The sequence below is a fragment of the Pipra filicauda genome, unplaced genomic scaffold, assembly GCF_003945595.2.
Source record: "Pipra filicauda isolate LSUMZ 115617 unplaced genomic scaffold, ASM394559v2 scaffold154_size2910363_pilon, whole genome shotgun sequence".
Classification (NCBI taxonomy): Eukaryota; Metazoa; Chordata; class Aves; order Passeriformes; family Pipridae; genus Pipra; species Pipra filicauda.
This window is the reverse complement of record NW_024104040.1, coordinates 2,060,460-2,081,483: the sequence shown is the minus strand read 5'-3', so window position 1 is coordinate 2,081,483 and position 21,024 is coordinate 2,060,460. Positions and strand designations below refer to the sequence as shown.

The window sequence follows — 21,024 nt, the reverse complement described above, 5'->3', positions numbered from 1 at the left end:
AAGTATGTTATTTACCATACATTTTGAAACAATTTTTTTTTCTATAGTAATGTTTTATTTACATACATAAAGACTGACTGATTATTTCCAGACTTGCAGAATCATATTCGTAGTTTGCATACGATGTGTTTGGACAAGTATTCATCTTTAAAATGTTCTTGGCTTAGTTTGGATCTGTTTGTTAAAAGTAATTTCTTCACACAAATTCTAGTGTTAGAGAAAGCTGAACTGAGTATCTGTATTTACTGTTGATTCTACAGATACCTTATTCTCTCTTCAAATTGTGTTAGCTCAGCAAAATCAGAATAATAAGAATCATAACTTGTTCTCTTAATCTTTTTCATGTGATTTAACTTTTGTGAAAATATTTCCAGATGTCATTTAGAATGGATAGTTCTAGAGTTGGACAGTCCTGAACTTCTTGGAAGGAGATTTTACTGTGGTTTCACCTTGCTGGGAAAAAAATTTTCCTATGACTTTGGGAGATTATTGGGCAGTAGTGACCTGTAAAACAGACTGGAAACTGAGTAAGGCTCATAGGATTGGCAATTCTTGCCACTATGAAGGTATGAACAGGTTTTCTAAAGTGCCTTAGCAGACAAGAGAGAAAAGTTAGTAAGTCAGCTGTATCATCCAAGATCTCTGAAGTTTTGAGGGACTGTGGCTTGATACTTGGAAAAGAATACAGTCTTACATTTCAAAAGAACTTTCCAATCAAAATAGCAATGGATTGTATTAATAAATAATAGCATTTTGGCTGGAGTAGCATCTTAGGAAAGTAGCTGCCACTTTGCCTCTCATGTATAGTGAGAATTACTTTGGAACAATGATGTATAATTAATGGTATCATTAAAACTGTGTCATAACTGAGTTTGACAGATAAAGTATTATTACAGAAGAACCAGAAAATAATGAGCTAACCAAACTAGCTCTCATAGATAAGGTCACTTTTAGGTAGGAAACAAAAGATTACTGAAAATCAAAACTATTTTTCAACCTACATAAAACTTTTTATTCAGAAATGGTACAAAACAATAAATGAACAATTGTTTGTGGCTCTCAATCAATAATCCAGCCTAGACAAAGAAGCCAGACAACATTTTTATGTGCAATTTTTGTATCTGTTGTGAACGTGGATGTGGCTGGTAGATTTGAAAATATTTGTCTTTGTTCTTCATTGGCACTATTATGTAACACATACCTCTCAAATTTGGAAGGACTTTAAGTGGTTGAATTTTGAAAATCATGGCCTTTTGCTTCCAAGATCCCAGGCTGCATCCTGATAACTCTGCAATGGCATTTTAAGAATAACCTTAGCATGAAACACTTATGTGATTAATTGCAAACTAACCCTCAGCTATGATGTTTTCCTCTGACAGTATTGCAAAGTCATTTTCCATATGTAGAATATTGGAACTTATTTTTCGTCAGGGGTGGTGGTAGTGGTATGTGTATGAAAATTAATTTGTAGAATTATTGAGATTTTTATTATTTTTACTTCTGTTAAAAACATATGCCATCTTCATCTTGGAAATGTAGTACAAGTTAAGTACTTCATGTTTACAAAAACTGGTCACCATAGGTAAAGAGTTACTGCTCTGTTCTTAGTACGCATCATGGTTTTATCTCTTGCAAACAGTGCATAAGTTATTTTTGGAAATATGTGTAGAGATGTTTTCATACAACTTATGTGCTTTTCCATAAATTCTTTTATTGTATATGGCAGTAAATTTCAGAAACTATCATTCTATTTCTGAAGGCTATAACTTATTTCTCTTGGAAAGCAGGTGTGCTTGTGTAAATGTAGTTTGATGCAAAGTAGAATAATCCTTTAGAATTCATATAACACTTATTAAAAATACATATATTACTGAATATATACACCTCTTTGCATATGGCATAAAAATATTGGTTTGTGGTTTGATTATGAAACTGAGTAGTATCTTACGAAAGTTAGCAGGAGTACCATGACGTGGTTGTTAATAACTGGGAGAACCTAACTTTTCCTAAATAACTCAAAGTAAGGTAGTTGTCTTTACCATGAATAATGGAGCATTCTTTAGTAAAGTATACTAGGTTTCATATTAAATATTAATGGTTGTTTTTAGTTTGCTCTTCTATAATGTAAGGAATAGAATATAGTTTTTTGGGGTTTTTTGACTGTTTATGTGGGTATCAGTAATTATTTTCACTTACATTAAATATAATGTAATTGAATTATTTATGATTAAAATAGCTGTGTTGTTATGATTGTAGTCTTCTATTCACTATATTGCAAGCTTAAAATCAGGTCTTGGATGTCATAGGTTAGATATTTGTGTATGAATGTGTTTGTACTCTATAGCTGTGTTTTCTTTCTCTTTTATTAGGCTGCTGTGAAAATCTGTGCAATTTTCATAAGTTTCACAAAATGTGTCTCCTTTATTTCCATAGGTTGTGTAGCACGAACAGTAAATTCTCCCAACCAACATCTGTTAAGAACTGATGATGTTATTAGCTGCTGTTTGGATCTAAGTGCCCCCAGCATTTCTTTCCGAATAAATGGTCAGCCAGTTCAAGGAATGTTTGAAAACTTCAACATAGATGGCCTCTTCTTCCCAGTTGTCAGCTTCTCTGCAGGAATAAAGTTAGCATCCTGTGTAGTTGTTTTTTTGTGTTCCCCCCCCCCCCCCCCCCCCCCCAATTTGCTTATTTTTTTTCTATATATGAGAATATGCTGAATATTTCCCTGGCTGCCTGCTCTGATTTCCTTTTCTGACATCTGCTTTTCTGGCAAAGTTTCACTTCTTGGGGTAGTGAGAGCTACAAAGAAGTCCTGAAGAGATAATGCATCTGTTGTTTTTCAGTACACCAGTGTATTAAGCTTCTTAATAATTTCTTTGCTGACACATTGCTACACGTTCACTCCAGGACAGCATCCTTCATCAGCCTTTTATATTAAGAATATATTTTTTCGAACTCACTTCTTATGAGATAGTAACCATTATTTAAAGAGGCACTATCTGCACTTACCTTAAGAAATGGTGGTCATACACTTCCTTTTCAGCAAGATAAGTTAATATAGATTCAGTCAATATGTACTGGTTTTCTATAAAATTTCAAGTCACACTTGAGATGCCAGAATTCTGCTTCCATGTATTAAACACTTTGAGACTATGATATTAAAAAGGATTGTGTGGTGTTCCAGCAGGGGGGAACAACTTTAGCAGGACTGGCAAAGGTGAAAGCTGAAAGCTGGAGGCAGAACAATGCTCTGAGAGGGTTCATTCAAAGAATCCCTCAGAAGCTAAGAGCTATCACATAGTAGGCACAACCTGCCTTTTGTTCCAGATGGAAAATACACTTGGATAGTACAGGAGGTAGAATGTGGTGAAACTATAGATGTGCATGCTGCAAAATGCAAAGCTATAAACCTGCATGCTTTATTTCTGTCATGAGAGAAATATTTGACAGACATTATTTGTGTGCTGCATACAGTTTTTGAGTGTGTTTTGGTATAGCATTAACAAAGATCTTGTAAGATAGTAAACAGAAAAGAGGCAAAATTATTCTCTGTTAAAACTAGGTTTTTGGGTGTTTTTTGATTCCTTCTGGATGGCAATGTTCTAGGACGATTTTTCAGTATTATGTCATTGCTATGTCATTTTGGTATTATGTCATTGCTGCACCATTATTACCTCACTGAATGAATTTTTCAGTAACAAAAGACCATAAAAAAAATTCACCATTTTGCAATGAATAAAAGAGTACTTTCCCCTATGAGTATGACAAATATAAGTTTTAGGGAAGGAAATACAGGAGTTTTTGTATTGTGTCCTAAGGATTTAGGATTTTGTGAGAGAAAAGTAAGAACAATGGGGTTTTTAGGCTCATTTCTCAAATGAGAGAAAATTGAGAGTTGCTAATGGAGGAAGTTCAGAGGCGCTTGGTTGATTACTCTGCCTTATAATCCCGGCCTTCTGAGACTCAAAAGACTACTGCTTACCTCATAGGTGTGCTAAGTAAACAGATTATTCTCCCTCTCAGTGCCTTGTTTTGGTCTCACAATTTAGAATACTTTTATGGAAGTAAAATTAACAAGAAGGAGCAATCGTTTACTTTCCCTGTGTTTTTATAACCTCCTGCATCATAAACACCAGCACCAGTTAGAGAAAGTGGAACTGTAAATAATGCAAAGAAGCTGCAACATTGAATTTTTTTCTTTTTTTTTTTTTTTTTTAATGGCATTTAATAGTTGTTAGGCTTACAAACTGATTAGACTTGACACCAGGGTTTCTCAGTAATCTAAAGTAGCTCTGATATTTACAGGGTACGTTTCTTGCTCGGAGGTCGCCATGGAGAGTTCAAGTTCCTTCCTCCACCTGGATATGCCCCTTGCTTTGAAGCTGTCCTACCAAAAGAGAAGCTGAAAGTGGAGCATAGTCGAGAATACAAACAAGATCGTAACTATACAAGAGACCTGCTGGGTCCCACTGTCTCTCTGTCACAGGCAGCTTTCACTCCAGTTCCTGTAGATACTAGCCAGGTATGGAAACCGAAAGATTTCATTTTCCTTTTTAAACACACATATTGTAGGACTGTATTACTTCACATTTAATTGAATTTGCAGCTTGTCTCAAACTTGTTTTTTTATTGGGATTTGTTGAGAGATCTGGTTTGTACAAAGTTTGTTCTGTTATAAAAGTTTGGGTGATATATCAAGTAACTTATTTGTCATAGCCTCTTTCTCTCTTCTCTCTTTAGATTGTTTTGCCTCCCCACTTGGAAAGGATTAGAGAAAAATTAGCAGAGAACATTCATGAACTTTGGGTTATGAATAAGATTGAACTTGGCTGGCAGTATGGACCAGTATGTACCTTCAAAATTAATTTTCTGTTTAAATCTGCTAATGGGACTGCATGTTTTATCATCCTTCCAAGATTAGTAAGATTTTAGATACCTTCACACCAGAAGCAGGTGGAAACAAACAGTGTTTGTGTGTTTTTGAACCAGAATTTTGGTGCTAAATCTGTTTGGTGCTGCAATTTTCAACCAGTATGTCAACACAGAAAGCACATGGTGGGTTTTTCACCTTCTGTTTGTTCTTGCAACAATAATTCAGTTGCCTGATGGAGTAAGCCAGTGAAAGCAGTTATTCTTCGTTCTCTTCACATGATATAACTCTTTCAGAAATCCCAAATTTATTTTTCATGAAAAATAAATATTGCCTATAGGAAATTTAATTAAATCTACTTTTCTCCTACCTTCTCTCCACTTCTTCAGTCTCATGTCTGTATTAGGTGCTCCAAATAACTATTATCTCTTCTCTACTTTCTCTCTCTAGAGGTAGTGTTCTGTGATAGGATGTGCTCACTTTGGGAATGTGGCAAAGTATATGCTGATCATCTTCTGGAGATTGACTCCTTAATCATATTGGTTTCTCACAGATGATTTCATCAATTTAAGCCACTGTGGTCAATTCTATTTATCTGAATGGATGCACTGCAGTTACTGAGTATTGAGGGGAGGCATGGAACACATATTAGCTGGTTTAGATGCACACGAGTCATCTGATCTTAGTAAGATTTGGTCTTTTTAATTCAGAGCAAGATGCACTATATATAGTAGTTAGTGGTGTTTTTTCACCCAGTCAAAAAGTTTAATGGCTGAAAGACAGACAATCTATAAATTTAAATGGCCCTCCATATTATTAAAAAAATCTGCTGTAGATTTTACATTTTATAGTTTACATTTGATATTCCCTTCTACATATATGTTTTATCAGATCTATATGTAGTATCACCATAGTGATACCTCATATTGCATATGATATTACTACCACATTCTACTCGTGTAACCAAGTAAAATAACAAGCTAATTTAGCAAAATTTAGGACTTCATTAACTGACTTCCTTATAAGTTTGAATATGTGTGCTACCTATTGAAATCATCAGATGCATCTGCATATCTTTATTTCTGTTAAACATCTCTGTATATTTAAAATAATTGACAAAAATTAAGAATTGATAGGTGTGATGAGTTCTGCAACTAATATAAAGTATTTGCAAGGCAGTAAATTTTTACATTGTGTCCAGAAAAAAAAAAGTGATGTAAAGGCAACCTGCAAATTATGTTTACTGTATAATAGAATTATTATACATTGTTGCTGTAGAGCAAAAGGAGTGTCACTAGGGGAATGAATTAACATTGGAGTTCTGAGGAAAATTAGCCATACACAGCTCAGAGACTATACTCAATTTTTGTTAATGCTGAGTACTGTAGATCTTAGAAAGAACTCTGGAAATAAACATTTTCAGTGCCCACTAAAAGATGTTTCTCATTTTAGCTTCTAATGATTTTTATCAAGTAGCTTGACAGTTGAATTGGCTGTATTGTCTGTCCAAAGAACATTAATCCCATCAAATGAATATAAATATCCCCTAGAGATTGTAAATATTTTTCAATCTAAAATATAAACAAATGACTGTTATTCAATTTGAGAATTATTATGTGCTTAGATCAAAATGCAAAAAATATGTTACTCAGAAATGTTATGGAGAAATGTGATTTTTTTCCATGAGATTGAATAAACCACATTGAGTAAGGGGGTTAAGAACAATTTGGAAAAAGTATGACAGTTAGGCTTCTACTTCAACTGTTAACATTCAATTTTCCAGCAGAATTATCTGATTGATCCAAAGTCAATAACACTATTTTTCAATAACTTCCACTTTGCGGCTTTAAAGATTATTATAAATGGTGAGCTTATGGTCCATCAAACATAGACACAAAAGTGTTATAATATATGGTTTAAAAAGTCACATCAACTGAGCAAATGTTAACGCTTTCATTGGGATCTTTTAGCTAATATTTTCAAACTAATGGTTTTTTATCAAGCATCTGCAGATTTTGTGGACTGAATTCTAGCACAAGATGCTAAGTTGACAGCAATAGTGTTTAGTTATCCCAGCCTCCTAGGTTGCCTTTCCTGATTCTGGGCAGTAATAGACTAAAACTGTGTAGAAATAGTGAAGGTTAAAAATGTTTTTGATCAAATGTTTAAGTTTGTAAAATGTGGGATTTTGTAAATTATAGTCTGTATGGCTCTGCTATCACTACAGTAAAAGGAAATTCATATTCCACTCATATGTGACTGCTGAACAGTCACATTCTGCTTGTATGATACTGGACATGACTTAGAAAGAAACATTTTCTGAATTAAGAGATAGGGAATATTTATCTTTTTTATCATTATTTTCATTAAGGATTTAAGTACTATTTGTATCAACATATTTATATAAACTGGATGTAAAATTTTTCAAATATGAGGCTGAAGATGAGATGTTATTTTATGGCTGTATGTTCAGAGCATAGATTGCACTGTTCTTGAACTTTGCATATTTGCTCTGAACATCCATATAATAACATGTACAAATTAGCACTTATTTGAGATCTGCAAATCTGAAGTTTATTTGCAAATGCAAATTTTGCCTTGCTTGAACAGAATGATCGCGCTCTGAGAATACAGAATACTTTCTGTTTTGAGGTGTTGTTCAGTTTGAGTAATTCTGACAGGATCAGCTTTAAGTACTTTGTGGATTGGACTGTTTTTACATTTCTTCTGGTTTTCAAGACACATTAAGCTTATTTCTTTACTTTTTTTTTCAGATTAGAGATGACAACAAAAGACAACACCCATGCCTAGTGGAGTTCTCCAAATTGCCTGAGCAGGAAAGAAATTATAACTTGCAAATGTCACTTGAAACACTGAAGTAAGTTGCTAAGATTTTTGAAGTTTATAGTTAAAATTTTCTAAGATGCAGTTTCCAGAATTATAAATTGACACGTAATTAAAATTTGACATGTAGTTGAGGGCAATAATATGAAAATGAGGGAGTGAGATACTTTAATGAGTAATGTATTTGGCACTGAAAATGGCTTTGATAGTCTTTTTACTATCTATGAAATTTTAGAATTATTGTGGTAATGCTGGTTATGAAATGGCAGAAACTCGGACAGTTTTCATGTAGTTTTGAGGAAAGAAACAGATTCAAGCTTTGAAAAAAATCTGCTTCTTATTTGGTTTAATTCAATTTAGTTTAATTTCTTTTAATTTTCTTTATTGATAAAGGACACTTTGACACTCAGTAGATATTTTTTTGGATTTGACTGATGACGAACTTTGCTTCAGGACACTTAGCTGATAATTCTGTGTCATCTCTGCATACTGGCGCAGAACAGACAGTAGTAGGCATTCCCTCCTTTTACGCATGAGCAGTTAGATATGTGAATGTCGTAGAAGCTCTCCAGTTGGAATGCTAGAAAACTTCAGGGGGATGTTAAAGGGTTTGTTCAAGTAATATAGTTATCTGTCTCACAAAGATACAATTCTTCACCTCAGCTTTGTCAGTCAAGCAGGTGCAAGTTCTTACTTTGCTGTGAATACATTGAAAAATCTGTAAGTGTTAAGTAATTTCTTCCTTATGTAGCATTGCATGTAGCCAACCTGTTAAAATATTTCTCAAGCTGATAAATGCTCTGTGGTGTATGTGGTTCTCAAATCACTAATTTTTGAAATCTATTCTTTTTTCTCTTATTAAAAGGTAGTTGTTTTTTCCTGCTCATAGAGTTTACAAAAATGAGTGTCTGCAGGTGATATTAATTTTCTGTGAATATTTGTCCTATATTAATTAAGTATTTACCATGTAAAGTGATGGTACAATATAGTGTTTACACTCATAATATAGGGACTTTATGTCCTCATAGTAGAAAGTTAGGTAGAAAACACCTCCTACACTTGCAGATTTCTTCTCAGGTCAGCTTCTCTGCACTATTACCTGATCCACCATTTCCCCAGTAAATAAATTACTTGGTGAAAAACATATTTATGACCCTAAGTGTTAAACAGTTTCTGGAGGGATATTTTGGCATTATTTGGAGATAAAGCATTTGTAGATAAATTGAACTGGAAGCAAGAAAATAAGTTCATATTTGTCTTCAGCTAGATATTAGAATTTCAAGGAATGTTTTTGAGACTCCTGTCAGCACAGCAGTGTGCTAAGAATTCAGAATACATTCTTCCTTTCTATTTTATGAAACTACAAAAGATAATGTCATTAACTTTCCTTATAGTTGGATCTTTTCCTAGAATAATCTATATAATATGACTCAGGCATCGGAAAAATCTTGCTCTTGTAATTAAATGCACACTTCTAATGTTTCACTACGTATTAAACAAATGAGTCCTTACATGAGTACTGGTTCAGGACCCAGGGCTTTTCTAATCTAACCCTGGTAAAAAAAAATCATTTTATAAACATATAAACTATGGATAACCTTTATTTTAGTAATTTTATCACTTACTCTAGAAAGAGCCTTTTCATTAAATGGATAATATCCAAAACAGAAAACATTCAGTTTTTCTACGGCTTTCAAAATGTGTATGCTTACTGAGCTCAGTCTTCATTACATTCTTCTGTTAGTCCTTGTTTTCTGAAATACACATTTCTAATTTTGTAATATCATGTTATATTTATCATGTAGACATTTGTTGTTCCCTGACTAGAATAGAAGTTTCTTGCCCAGGTTATTTCTGCAGATTTGGAGAGGTGGAAAAATTAGCGCACTAATCAGTTCTAGGTGATCTAAACTGTGATATCTCGAATTGTAAGCTGTCTTGACTGTTTTGTTACTGGATGCTTCTAATCTACTAGCTGTAAACCTCAGTGAGTGCAAAGAGGGGAAGAGGGAAAGAAAATATTCTTTTAAAACTGCCCCTAATAATTTTCTTCACAATTTGCATCAAAACTGCCTACTGCATACTTGAAATACTTGCAAGACATTGAGAATTACTCTGACTGTAATTGTGTTTTCTTTGTTGGTTTGTTGTCAACTTTGCTGCCAGCTTTGCTGCCAGCTTTACTAGATGAGAGAGTCAGAAACCAAGGAAGTTCTGAGTCATATTATCCGATATGACAGTTCTTTTCAATATATTTGGATCTGTGTTTATTTTTCAATATGATTGAATATTTTATGAACTATAAAAATGATACACTGTAGGAAATGTCAAGATTCAGGAAAGAGTTGCCTCTGAAAATGTCATGGGATTTAAAATATGCTTGCTCATACTGTTTCTGCACATTCTTCTATATATTTTGTAGTTTGGTCTTGTACATTTTTTTGTTTTTATGGCTCATTATTTTGTGACTGACTTTCTCATGTCTATTTACTCAGTTTTATGTGAAAATTACATGTATCAGTGTGATGATGAGAGCAGCATTCAGACACTTCTAGTTTTCTTGTTTAGGTTTGAAGTGCTTTAGTGGTCTTTCAGGATCTGTCAGTGTGGTATGTCCTTTTATCCTCCTGTGCCCCTCTGATATGCATTTGTTTTATTTGGGTAGAGATAATGTAGTGTCCAAATTTGTGGCTTACATTACAAGAAAATTAGGCTTACCAGAGGTTAGCTCCTCTATACTGCATTCCACTGTTAGATATGTTTCTCTTATTTATGCTGGTGATAGCTGCATACAAATCATATACTATTTATACCAGCTGAAATTTAGCTGCATGGTGTGCAGATGGTGTGTTTTGCCAGAGGTAGCCACTGCATACTGATTTCCTCATTTCTGATTTTACTGTCTAATTTGAAATCAGGTTCACAATTCATAACACTAGGATTTATTTCATGTAGCTAGCACTAAAAATATGCTGTAAGAATCTCCTTGAAACACGCAATTCATCTGCCAAGAGAAATAATGTTAGAGTGGTATTTATGATCTTTTTTTCTCTCCAATCAGTTCAAGAGCAGTAAATATGGTTAAAGCAAGACTAGAAAATACTGTTTTAGCTTGTGATGAGAACAAATACAAGCCTTGTTTTCCACCTCTCTTCCACTTTGAGGAAATTGGGAATGAAGTCCAAGGTGTTGAAATTTGCGATTTCTTTTGTGTAATCAGTTTCAACCTTCAGATTTTGAGAAAATTCTCATCTGACTCGAAAGTGGTCTCTGACTTTTGTCTAGGATTTCTTTTCATTTCAGTGTCAACATTTTAGTAACACAACTGGCTAAAGAAACTAAGACTTTATAACCCAGTATTGAATATAATGCAGGATCAAATAACTGATGATATACAGATCAAATTCTGAAGACAAATGAGACTTAAAATTTATACTGCTGGAGAGTGTGACTGTAAGGAAAGGAAGAAGTCTGAAGTAATCAGAAACCCAATTAATACTGTCAACCCTGTTCAAAAGTTATGTAGAGAGTGTTAGTTTTCTGAAATGAACTGCATCTGGCAGAGTCAGGCCAGGGTGGGCTGCTTGGCTCAGTGGCTCTATGGCGTAAGCCTTGTGGTACATGACACGCTGTGTCTAGCTTGAGTAAGATGTCAGTTTGGGGCTAATGCTTATCATGCATTCTGCTGTCAGTCTTCTCTTCAGTAGTGTATCCTAAAAAAATCCAGATCCAACTAAAATCTCTGAATAATAGCCTCTCTTGGTAAAGAAAGCACATTCTAAGAATAACAAATGACATTTTCTGCCTTTTCTCTTTTCATCAGCTGTGATGTAAATAACATAACATAAAAAGATTTGGATATGAAGTGGTATGAATGAGTATGTAAGCAGTATGAATAAGTATATAAAGCAGAAATAATATTTCAAGGGCAGGGAATCTTTGAACTGATGCCTCATATAGATGAAGTGGACTGTATGACAGTTCCATTTTAAAGTAGCCTACTCATATTTTTATTCAAATTTTTTAGGAACGTCTTGTGGTGCTTACTTAACACTATCAGAAAGCTTATTACATATACAAAAAGGCTGGCATTGATCTTTCCATGTTGTATTGTAGTAATTTCTATTGGTCTCCTTTGTGGTATAGTGTCATTTATATTCACAGCAGAAACTCTAAAATATATAAACATTGGCACTAATTTTTCTGTGATTTCTGTGTCCTAGAACCCTGCTGGCATTAGGCTGCCATGTTGGAATTGCTGATGAACATGCTGAAGAAAAAGTGAAAAAAATGAAACTTCCAAAGAAGTAAGTTGAAATTCAAATGCATCTTTTTGTTAGGCAGTGTGACTTAAGCGAACACACATTTAACGATTTGATATTTATAATGCTAGTTTTATCTTGGGCATACATTTTTGTGTATGAATTTTCTGAAATTTCCACACACCTTCATCCACAGCTTTTCTTTTAGATATTTGTGACCTGATGTGTAGACAAATTTTAGTTTTTTTGTGATTCATTGAAATGTCTGACATTCATTGTTACATATTTATTTTATATACGGAGTGTACCACAGAGACTTTATAAAGAATTTTTACAGCAAATTTGTCAATATATTTAACTGTGCTGAAAATATTTGAACGTAACCCATTGAAAGTCCTTGAATGACCATGACTTGAAGTGGAGAGAACTCATACAACTACCTGACTCTTTTTCCCAAGCAATCAGCTGGCAACAGCATTGGTAGGACTGGGCTCAGGCTGGTATGGTATAGAGGTCTCAACTACCACAGATCTAAAAGCAGCTCTCATGGCTCAGCCAAGGTGCCCTGGCCTCTTCCTTAGCACCATTGCATCCCCCCCCCCCAGGTTGGGAATGAAGAATTTGGGAATTTGAACACAGTTGAAATAATGGAACTGTACTTGTATATGCATATGATCTGCGTCCTCCCCCCACCAGTGCCTGGGCACAAATGTTACCCAGTACAGCACTTGTCTGTTTTCCCCAAACACTTTTCTCTTCCTGCTCCTCTTCCCCTGTGTGTTCCCTCATCACCTGAGCTAAGGGAGGTCACGTCCACCACCACGGTGGTGCTGTATAGTGTCATAGGTTTTTGTTGCAAATTTATTAAGTCCTGTTGTGCTGCATCTGTCACCATATCCTTTACGTCCTTTATTGAAGAAGATTTGGTCATAAGTAAAGTAGGAGATTTCTGTAACTAATTGGGTGGGAACAAGTTCATAAAAGTAGCATCCCTAGGAGTGCTAAAAAAAGTGAGAAAGTGCGTTTCTTTTCTTAACTCATGCTTTAAACATGTGTTCTTATGGTTTGAATGATAGTTAAGGTATGAAGTATTATAAAGACATACTTTTATTGGATGGACTTCATAAGTGATCTTGAATAAACCATTTGACCTGCTCTGTCTCTCACATCCCTATGTGTAATAGGAAGAATATATTTTCTTGCTTCAGTAGGAAATAGATAAATTTTAATAAGTATTGTGAACTGCTCAGAGGTAACAACAATAGTGTTAATATAAGCATTTGATAAGCAACATCTTAATCTACTATTTTGAATATGTGGAAGTACTAAAACACTTTGAAAACATTTTTAGTTCAGACCATTTTGGGTAACTTTCATTACCAGTTACTTCATCCCATCAAGATGCACGTCAGTGAATTATTATTCTTTATTTTCAAAGATGTATATCATATTTATGTAGATATGTTGTGTAGATGTTACAGATGTTATATTTATTTCCTTTGTGGTTTCTTTTTTTTTTTCTTACTGAAAAGTAACTGCAAGTTCTGTTCTTTTTCAACAGCTATCAGTTGTTAAGTGGATATAAGCCGGCACCTATGGATTTGAGTTTTATCAAACTGACCCCCTCTCAAGAAGCTATGGTGGATAAACTAGCAGAGAATGCTCACAATGTGTGGGCAAGGGACCGTATAAGGCAGGGGTGGACATATGGTATCCAGCAGGTAAGTGCTGACTTCAGACACTTGAAAAAGCACTTATCTATTGACATATTTCACAGTAAAATGGAAATAATGCGGATACACAATCAGGAAGAAACAGCTAATGAATGTATGTCAGTCAAAGAAAACACAAATACATACTTGAAGAAATACTGCTAAATCTTCTAGCAATATGAGACTCTTTTAAAAGCAGTATTAAAAAAGCTTGGTGGTATGTTCTTGTATGCTCTCTAGATTTCGGAGTGAGAAAATTACATGCAGGAAGCTAATGTGCTCTAGTGTATTAGGAAATGTAAACATTGACTTTCACTAGGGTAATCATTTAAAGGTTTGCAGTCCTTGGAATTGAATAATTTTGTTTATCCAGGAAAATCAGCATGTAAACTTCTAGTAATTTTGCTAATATTTTTGGCAGAGGCCATGTTTAACTGAGAATAGTTAAGTGAGTCTCAAAGTCTCAGTCCTACTTTAGTTGTTTTGTTTCAGTGAATAGAAATATTATGTGGTAGGTATCACAATGTGTTACAAGGGAGTGGTGTAAGAAAGAAGCGTGGATAGATTGTTAAAAGTAAAACTCAGGTTCTTTGGTTTCTTTAAAAAAAAAAACCCAAAAAGTCAATTTGATATTCAATGAACCTAATTTAGCATTTTTCAAGACAGTTAATACATCAGTTTTCCCTTAAGAGTCTTATTTTCTATTCTTTTTGTGACTGTGAATTTTATATACAGAAAGATTTCTTCACTTCCATTAATAAATGTGTGGTAGCATATCACAGTGAAAATTTAGGCAAATTCATGGCTTGGGAAAAAAAAAAGACTTTTCATGGTTTTGCACTGAGCATAAAAGCTCACTATTTTTGCAAAAATGTCAAGCAGTTGTTTTGTAGGTACATACCCTTTTCTGTCTACAAACAGTGGTTTTGTTTTTGGCAAAAATTTGAGTTATGCATTTCAGTGCCGCTCGTGTCGTATTTTGTTTTTCTACACGACCAAAACTAGTTATATTTGTAAAGCTTTTGTATAAAAAAATAAATTAATCTGGTTTTATATATATTAAGATAGACACTTAATTTCACTTCACCATGTACTGACAAAGTACATTTATGTGACAAAATAGATACTGCTTATATGTATTTTAACATCATCCTCTATAGTATCTTACTATAAAGCTTTCATTGTGTTACTTTATAAACTGTTTAGGAAATATGTGTTCTGTACTTGGATCTAGGCAGAGAGTGAGCCAAGTCTTGTGTTTGGAGACTGAAATGTATGTAATATTCCTGCTAGTTAAACACTGAAGATAATTCAGTGTTGGTGCAAACCCCTGCTTTTAACACAGGATTAAATTTTCCCATAATGCTGCATCTTTAAGAAAGAGAAGGTGGCCCTTTGAAGTGCTGTTAACATTTCTGATAGAATATGAATCATAAGGGTTGGAAGTGATAATTTTCTGTTGTCAGGTAGGGGGAGCAGATTAATTCATTTTGAACTCACTGTTTCAATCCTGTGTTTATGGAGGCAGTGCACAATTCATTTCTAGAATGAAAAACTGTATGCTCAAAAGAAATATTTCTGATATATTAAACAATACACTCAATAATTTACACTATGCCTCCCATATTTTTTATTCTTCCAGAAGCCAATAATTTTCAATACAGGGCCTTGCCAATCGGGAGATTTGAAATGAATGAAAGTTGGGAAATAGTTACAGCTTTGATAGAAACTTGACATAGCCCAAAATTAAAATTAGTTTTGCACCAAAATTTATTGGTTAAGATGAAGCTAAGAAGTTTCTGGAATCAAATGCATCTCTTAGCTAATTACATTTCTAACTAGCACTGGGAAAATTTAATCCCATGACTCATGTGTAGTGAATAAAGTTTCTTGAGGACAATCTAACCTACCCTGTGTATCTGTGTATCTTTGAAAAAAAACAGAAATAATTTTGCCACATTTAATGGAGTGAATTTGCAGCTAAATTATGTGTTTTCTGAATTAGCAAGATATTAAGTAGGAAAGGTAGTTAAATAATGATGTCAAAGACTTTTCCGAGTTTTACTGGATTGGGAATGATAAGTAAAAAATGGACTGAGAGTGGGTGGCAATGAAAAAGTTTTCCTTTACATCTACACAACACGTTTATTATACACTGTCTTTATATATGTTTTGGTGTGCCTCTTGATGTAGAAGGCCCTGCATTTGAAGAGGTGTGATGTGATAGTCATAAATCATTAGTCTTATTATGGTTACCAAAAGCCAGTGGAGTTGCTCCAGACCACAAACTTGGTTAAATAAAACCCAACAAAACCCAAAAAAAACCATTGATCAGACAAATCTAGTATGGGATATAACCTAAAATTAAACACTTCAGCATAATGTCGGAAGAATGATGAAGTCTCTTATGTTTCTCAGTGCTGTGCCTTGGGAAAGAGACTCAACTTACCGCTGAATCTAAAATGTGGCCCTGTGAAGTGGCAATTTTGAAGCTCACAGGGAAGGAAAAAGGAGGACTCTGTGATCTACTCACTGAACAGCTCTCTGTATTTTATCTAGTGACTCTTAAAATACTGTCCTGAGGGGCAGCCTTGAAACTCTAGCCTTGCCTAGACTCTCTTCCTAATTAATGCCCTTGTTGCTAGATGACAGAATTCAACGTGAAAATTAAATCTGTGCTCACTTACTACAATTTATAGTCTAGGGTGAGAAAACTCATGGAAAATAGAGGTATAGTTTCAAACCCCTTAGTCTTGTAATTACTGAATGGTGCATTACCCATTTTTCAAGAGTTTTTTAAAAATTGACCCCATATCCTCAGAAGTATCTGACTGGACAAATAGGAGTTAGGTATCTAAATCCATTTTGGTGGCCAAGGACAAACTGTTTTATAAAAAGATTATTGGAATGGGATTCCCTACTTAAATTTTTGGAAATTTTTTAAGCAGTCAGTGTGAATCAAGTGCTGACTTTGACTACCAGATCAAAGACTCTGAAAGAGCCTTAGACAAATGCTTCTGCTCTAAATCTTGATTGGGCTTAGGTATATATGATAAATATTGTACCGTTCTTCCTTACGAAGACAAAGACTGTTATGGGCATGCAGAGAAGAGCCTGGAGTATTTAAAAGTTAAAAGCTTAAGTGCCTATGAAGCTGATCACATTGGGAATTGGAAAGCCACTTAGTTGGGATTTTGCAGTATTGAGTGCTTGTGCTTTAAACATCCAAGTATTTTTTTGTGTCTGATTCATCCAAACTGACTGAAAACTTTTGTGTGCTGGGTGGGGAACTGTAGCGGTGCAGTGAACAGCGTCATAGTTAGGCTTTCAATAGAGTATGATTGTTGGAGGTGAACAAGAGCTCAGAAATATTTGTGGCCTTCAGGAAGATCTGCAAGATCAACAGTGTACTTTGCTCCCTTTTTCTTGGCAGAAAAATTACATTAGTCTCATGTATGATTAAACAGGTAGATGATGGCCTTGAAAGCTTTGACACCAATAGTGTGTCCTGCAGAAGCTGTCATTCTTGAGTGCCAATGTTGATTTCATCTTAATACCATAATTTTCTCTTCTCAAATAATTATCTTCTCAAGAAAAGACAGACAGCTGAGTTCTAGGAGTGCTTACAATGTGCAGATAGAAAATACCATTTATTAAAATTTGTAAGAAGAGAACAGAATAACGAGACTCCTTTCTGGGTGCAGTGCAGAGATGTTTCTCATTTAGCTGACATACATATCATATGGCAATATGGTAGCTGTTGTCCATGCTGCTATTTGCTTCTGCTTGGCTCCAGTGGGTTTATTTCATAGGCTACATTTTTTTATCCCATCATATTACTGTGACATGTTACAGTACTGGAATAAAGTGACATGATGTTATGCTGTATAATACTATAACAGATCTTGCAGAGCTATGAAATAGTTTCCTAAGGGAAAGAAGCTTACAGATGTTTGAAAGTAGATGAACTAATCACTGGGAAATATGTTATGAACAGCAATCCTGCTGTGGCTGTAGGGTGAATTAGATAATCTAGTAGGTCTGTTCCGTATGAGTGCCTCATCATCTTGGAATTACATAAAATGAAAAAATTAAAGGGATACTGTCAAGTAGTTCATGTATAAACCATTTCTTTCCTTTAAACAGTATTGGAGAAAATACCTTCCTACTTCCAGATTTTTTTTCTTCTTCTAAATTCGCCACTGCTTGTCAGGATTTTTTCTTAAGAAGACATAAGAGCTGCTCTTTGTGCATGACTATATACAGTATTTTTGTTCTGCTGCTGCAGAGCCAGCCAGCCAGCCAGGAGAGGGAGCACAAGTTAGCTAATAAATCCTGTTCCCAGAACTGTCCTGACAGCTGTGATGGCAATGATCACTAACAAGTAAGTATTTTTTAGTAGTACAGACTTGCAGTAAATTATTGCTCCGTGAAAGGAGCAAAAGGAACAAAACAGTAGGAAAAAATTTTTCTGTAGCAAGGGTAAGTGGAAAAACAAGTCCCTTTAAGGGAGAACATGATTACCTGCAAGTTAGTGGTCTTGGAACTGGGGAAATGGTAGATGACCAAGGACATATACAGAAACCAGATCCAGGCAAAGGAGCAATATACCCTTGGTGTAAGTGAATTAAAATAATTGCATTTGTGCTATGGGAGAGGGCTTTTTTTCTTTAAACATGCCATGGATTTTGACATTAAGTCCTATCATGATTACCTGTGTGTTTTGTTTGGTTACTTTTAATGAATTTTTCATAACAAGCTGATGGAAAAATAGCATGAAAGTGTAGAAGGATGTATTTATGACTAAATCTTCGCAAATATTTCCCATCAAGTCTAATGGAAAATATTCAGAACTCACATAAGTTTATCCATGCACTTACAGTATTTGTTGATGTTCATAAAATTGTGGTGTTATATATACAGGAGAATCCCAACTTCCATATAAATAAGGAAAAGACAGAAAGGGAGAGAAAAGAGTCAAGTTTAGAGACCAGAAAGCAAATGAAAATAATTTCCAGTAAATTACCTACACCCTCCCTCCTCCTGAATACGTGATTTCTAGGTCTCCACACTGTGGGGATCATAGCCAAAGATTCTTTCAAATTTTGCTTATATACATTGTCATGCTTAGTCAAAAGTTATCTTGCTTTTTCTTCATGTTGCATTGTGTTGTGGCTGAAGAAGCTAACAATCAGAAACCCCATTTATATTGATGCCAAAAAACCTCAGAATGAAAGAACAGCTCAGAGGCTTTGCATCTTTAAGCAGCAAGGTATTAGTTTATTGCAATGTTGGGAGCAACGTGTTTTGCACCACACAAAACTTGCTCAGCTGGAAAGTGCAGAAACAAGCCATTTTATACACTTTAGATACACAGTTACACCTTGTAACATACATATTAAAAAGTAGGCTGGTCTCTGGGTGGAAACTTTCCAGAATTTTCCTTGGCACATGCGTATTCTTTACTAGGGTGGTCGCCTACTCGAGCATTCATCCCCTGGTGGTCGCTGTGCTTGTCTTCATCCAGGTGAATTTTTCAGCTTTCTTTGTTAGGTGATCTAGATTCCTCAAGCTTGCAAAATCCTGGCTCTGCCCCCCCCCCCCCCCCGCCGTTTACTTAAAACATCTAGTTTACCTGATTTATTACCTTGTGGTCCATTCCCTAGTATTGAGACTTTGGTCCAGTAAACAGAACAGAACAAGACATTAACCAGTATTCCTACAATGTTCTTCTAGTGAGGCAGGCAGAACAGATATTATAGAATCACAGAATCATGGAATCAGCTGGGTTGGAAAGGACCTCCAAGATCACCAGGTCCAACCTTGATCCGCTACTACCGTGGTTACTGGACCGTGGCACTAATTTTTAAGCAATTACCTTCTCCTGGCTCAGCAGGGCAGGGTGTACCAGCATTAACTCTCTTAGTGCCTTTCTGCCATCAATATTGACAAAAAAAGTATCAAAAATCTCACAGCTTTAACAATTGTTTATAAAAATCAGCAACATAAAAAGTTCCACTGTGTGAAGAACATCTTAAAAAAGATGCTCTGCACTTCCTGTTCCACAACATTTAGTACTGTCAAGCAATTATCAAATCTCACTTCTCTTTGGCCTAAATGCAAGATGGTTTGGTCTTTATGTCAGGATCTTAATTTTTTTTAGATTTATAGAAAGTATATGACCACCATTTGATTGGGAGTTGGTCTCCTCAGCCTGCCTAGGGGTGCTGTTGCGAGGTATCTATCGTATTGGTTAGGTTTGGTCGATAGAAAAAGCAGACACACACACACACACAAACAGAGAGAGTTGAGACAAGAATACAACCTTATTACACACACTGCATCTATTAATAGGCTCTTCTCTTAAAGCTGCTCGTAGAATTTCACTGTGGTTTTCTACAATGCTGTAGATGGTATGGCCATTCCTCTTGTTTCACTCTTGCTGTTAAGTGATATCTGTCTATGCAAGTTCCAAGACCAGTTGTTAGTTCCAGTGCACTGGACCAGTTACCTACATGTCACATACTCACTGAATGAATAAATGCAGTTTGTATCTCTTGGCTCCCTGTGTGTTTCCTTGGAATTATTTTGCATCAGTGTTCTTTACCTGTCATGGAAGTTTTAAAAGACATAGTGATATTTTTTGGTGTGTGTGTTTAGGTATTTTTTTCTGTATTTCTTTTCTATTACTTTTAAGAGCTATATTCAGGTAGTGCCAATTGTTGACCAATTATTGGCTATTTAAAATCTTTTAAAATGTATACAAATAAATGTATATCTTATTTGTAATAGTTATTTGTCTATCACTTGCTGTATATAGCAGAACCTGTAGTGTACACTGTATAAAGTAATACTGATTTTTCCTGCTCAGCGCTACATCATTTAATATTATTAGTTCCTTCCACTTACGATCAGGGCACATTCTGCCAGGCATTCCAACTTTTCATGGTTGCAATACTTTCTTTTACCTAAGTAAAGTAAATTAAATTCTAAATTATTAATGGATGTTTGTAACATCAAATGAAGACAAAGCTGTGTAATAAAATGGATAGGCTTTTTTCCTTTTTTTTTTTTTCCCTGTGATATGGGAGGATATGAATTCAAAACAAAAGAATTACATGAATGTCATGTGTGCGACCCAGATCAAACCATTTGTCTGTGAACAAGTAGTTGCCAGACAAACTCTGTACAAAACAGTCTTCTGATGAAGCATTAGACTGTCAAATCTGGAAAATACTGACAAAAAATTAAAAGTTTTTGCTGAGTTTTTCTTCTTTTAACAGTCTACAATAACTTCTCTGTATTTAATAGGAAGATTCAGTCTGTATACCAA

General features: G+C 34.9%; 1 protein-coding gene across 1 annotated transcript in view; it reads left to right on the top strand.

The window, feature by feature from the left end:
• Window positions 1-21,024, top strand: part of RYR2 (ryanodine receptor 2) — a 390,151-nt gene that overhangs the window by 220,585 nt on the left and 148,542 nt on the right. The window contains exons 19-24 of the mRNA XM_039379059.1: window positions 2,434-2,626; window positions 4,309-4,525; window positions 4,744-4,848; window positions 7,648-7,751; window positions 11,941-12,024; window positions 13,541-13,700. Coding sequence (XP_039234993.1) covers window positions 2,434-2,626; window positions 4,309-4,525; window positions 4,744-4,848; window positions 7,648-7,751; window positions 11,941-12,024; window positions 13,541-13,700 — 863 coding nt within the window. The remainder of the gene's footprint in view (window positions 1-2,433; window positions 2,627-4,308; window positions 4,526-4,743; window positions 4,849-7,647; window positions 7,752-11,940; window positions 12,025-13,540; window positions 13,701-21,024) is intronic.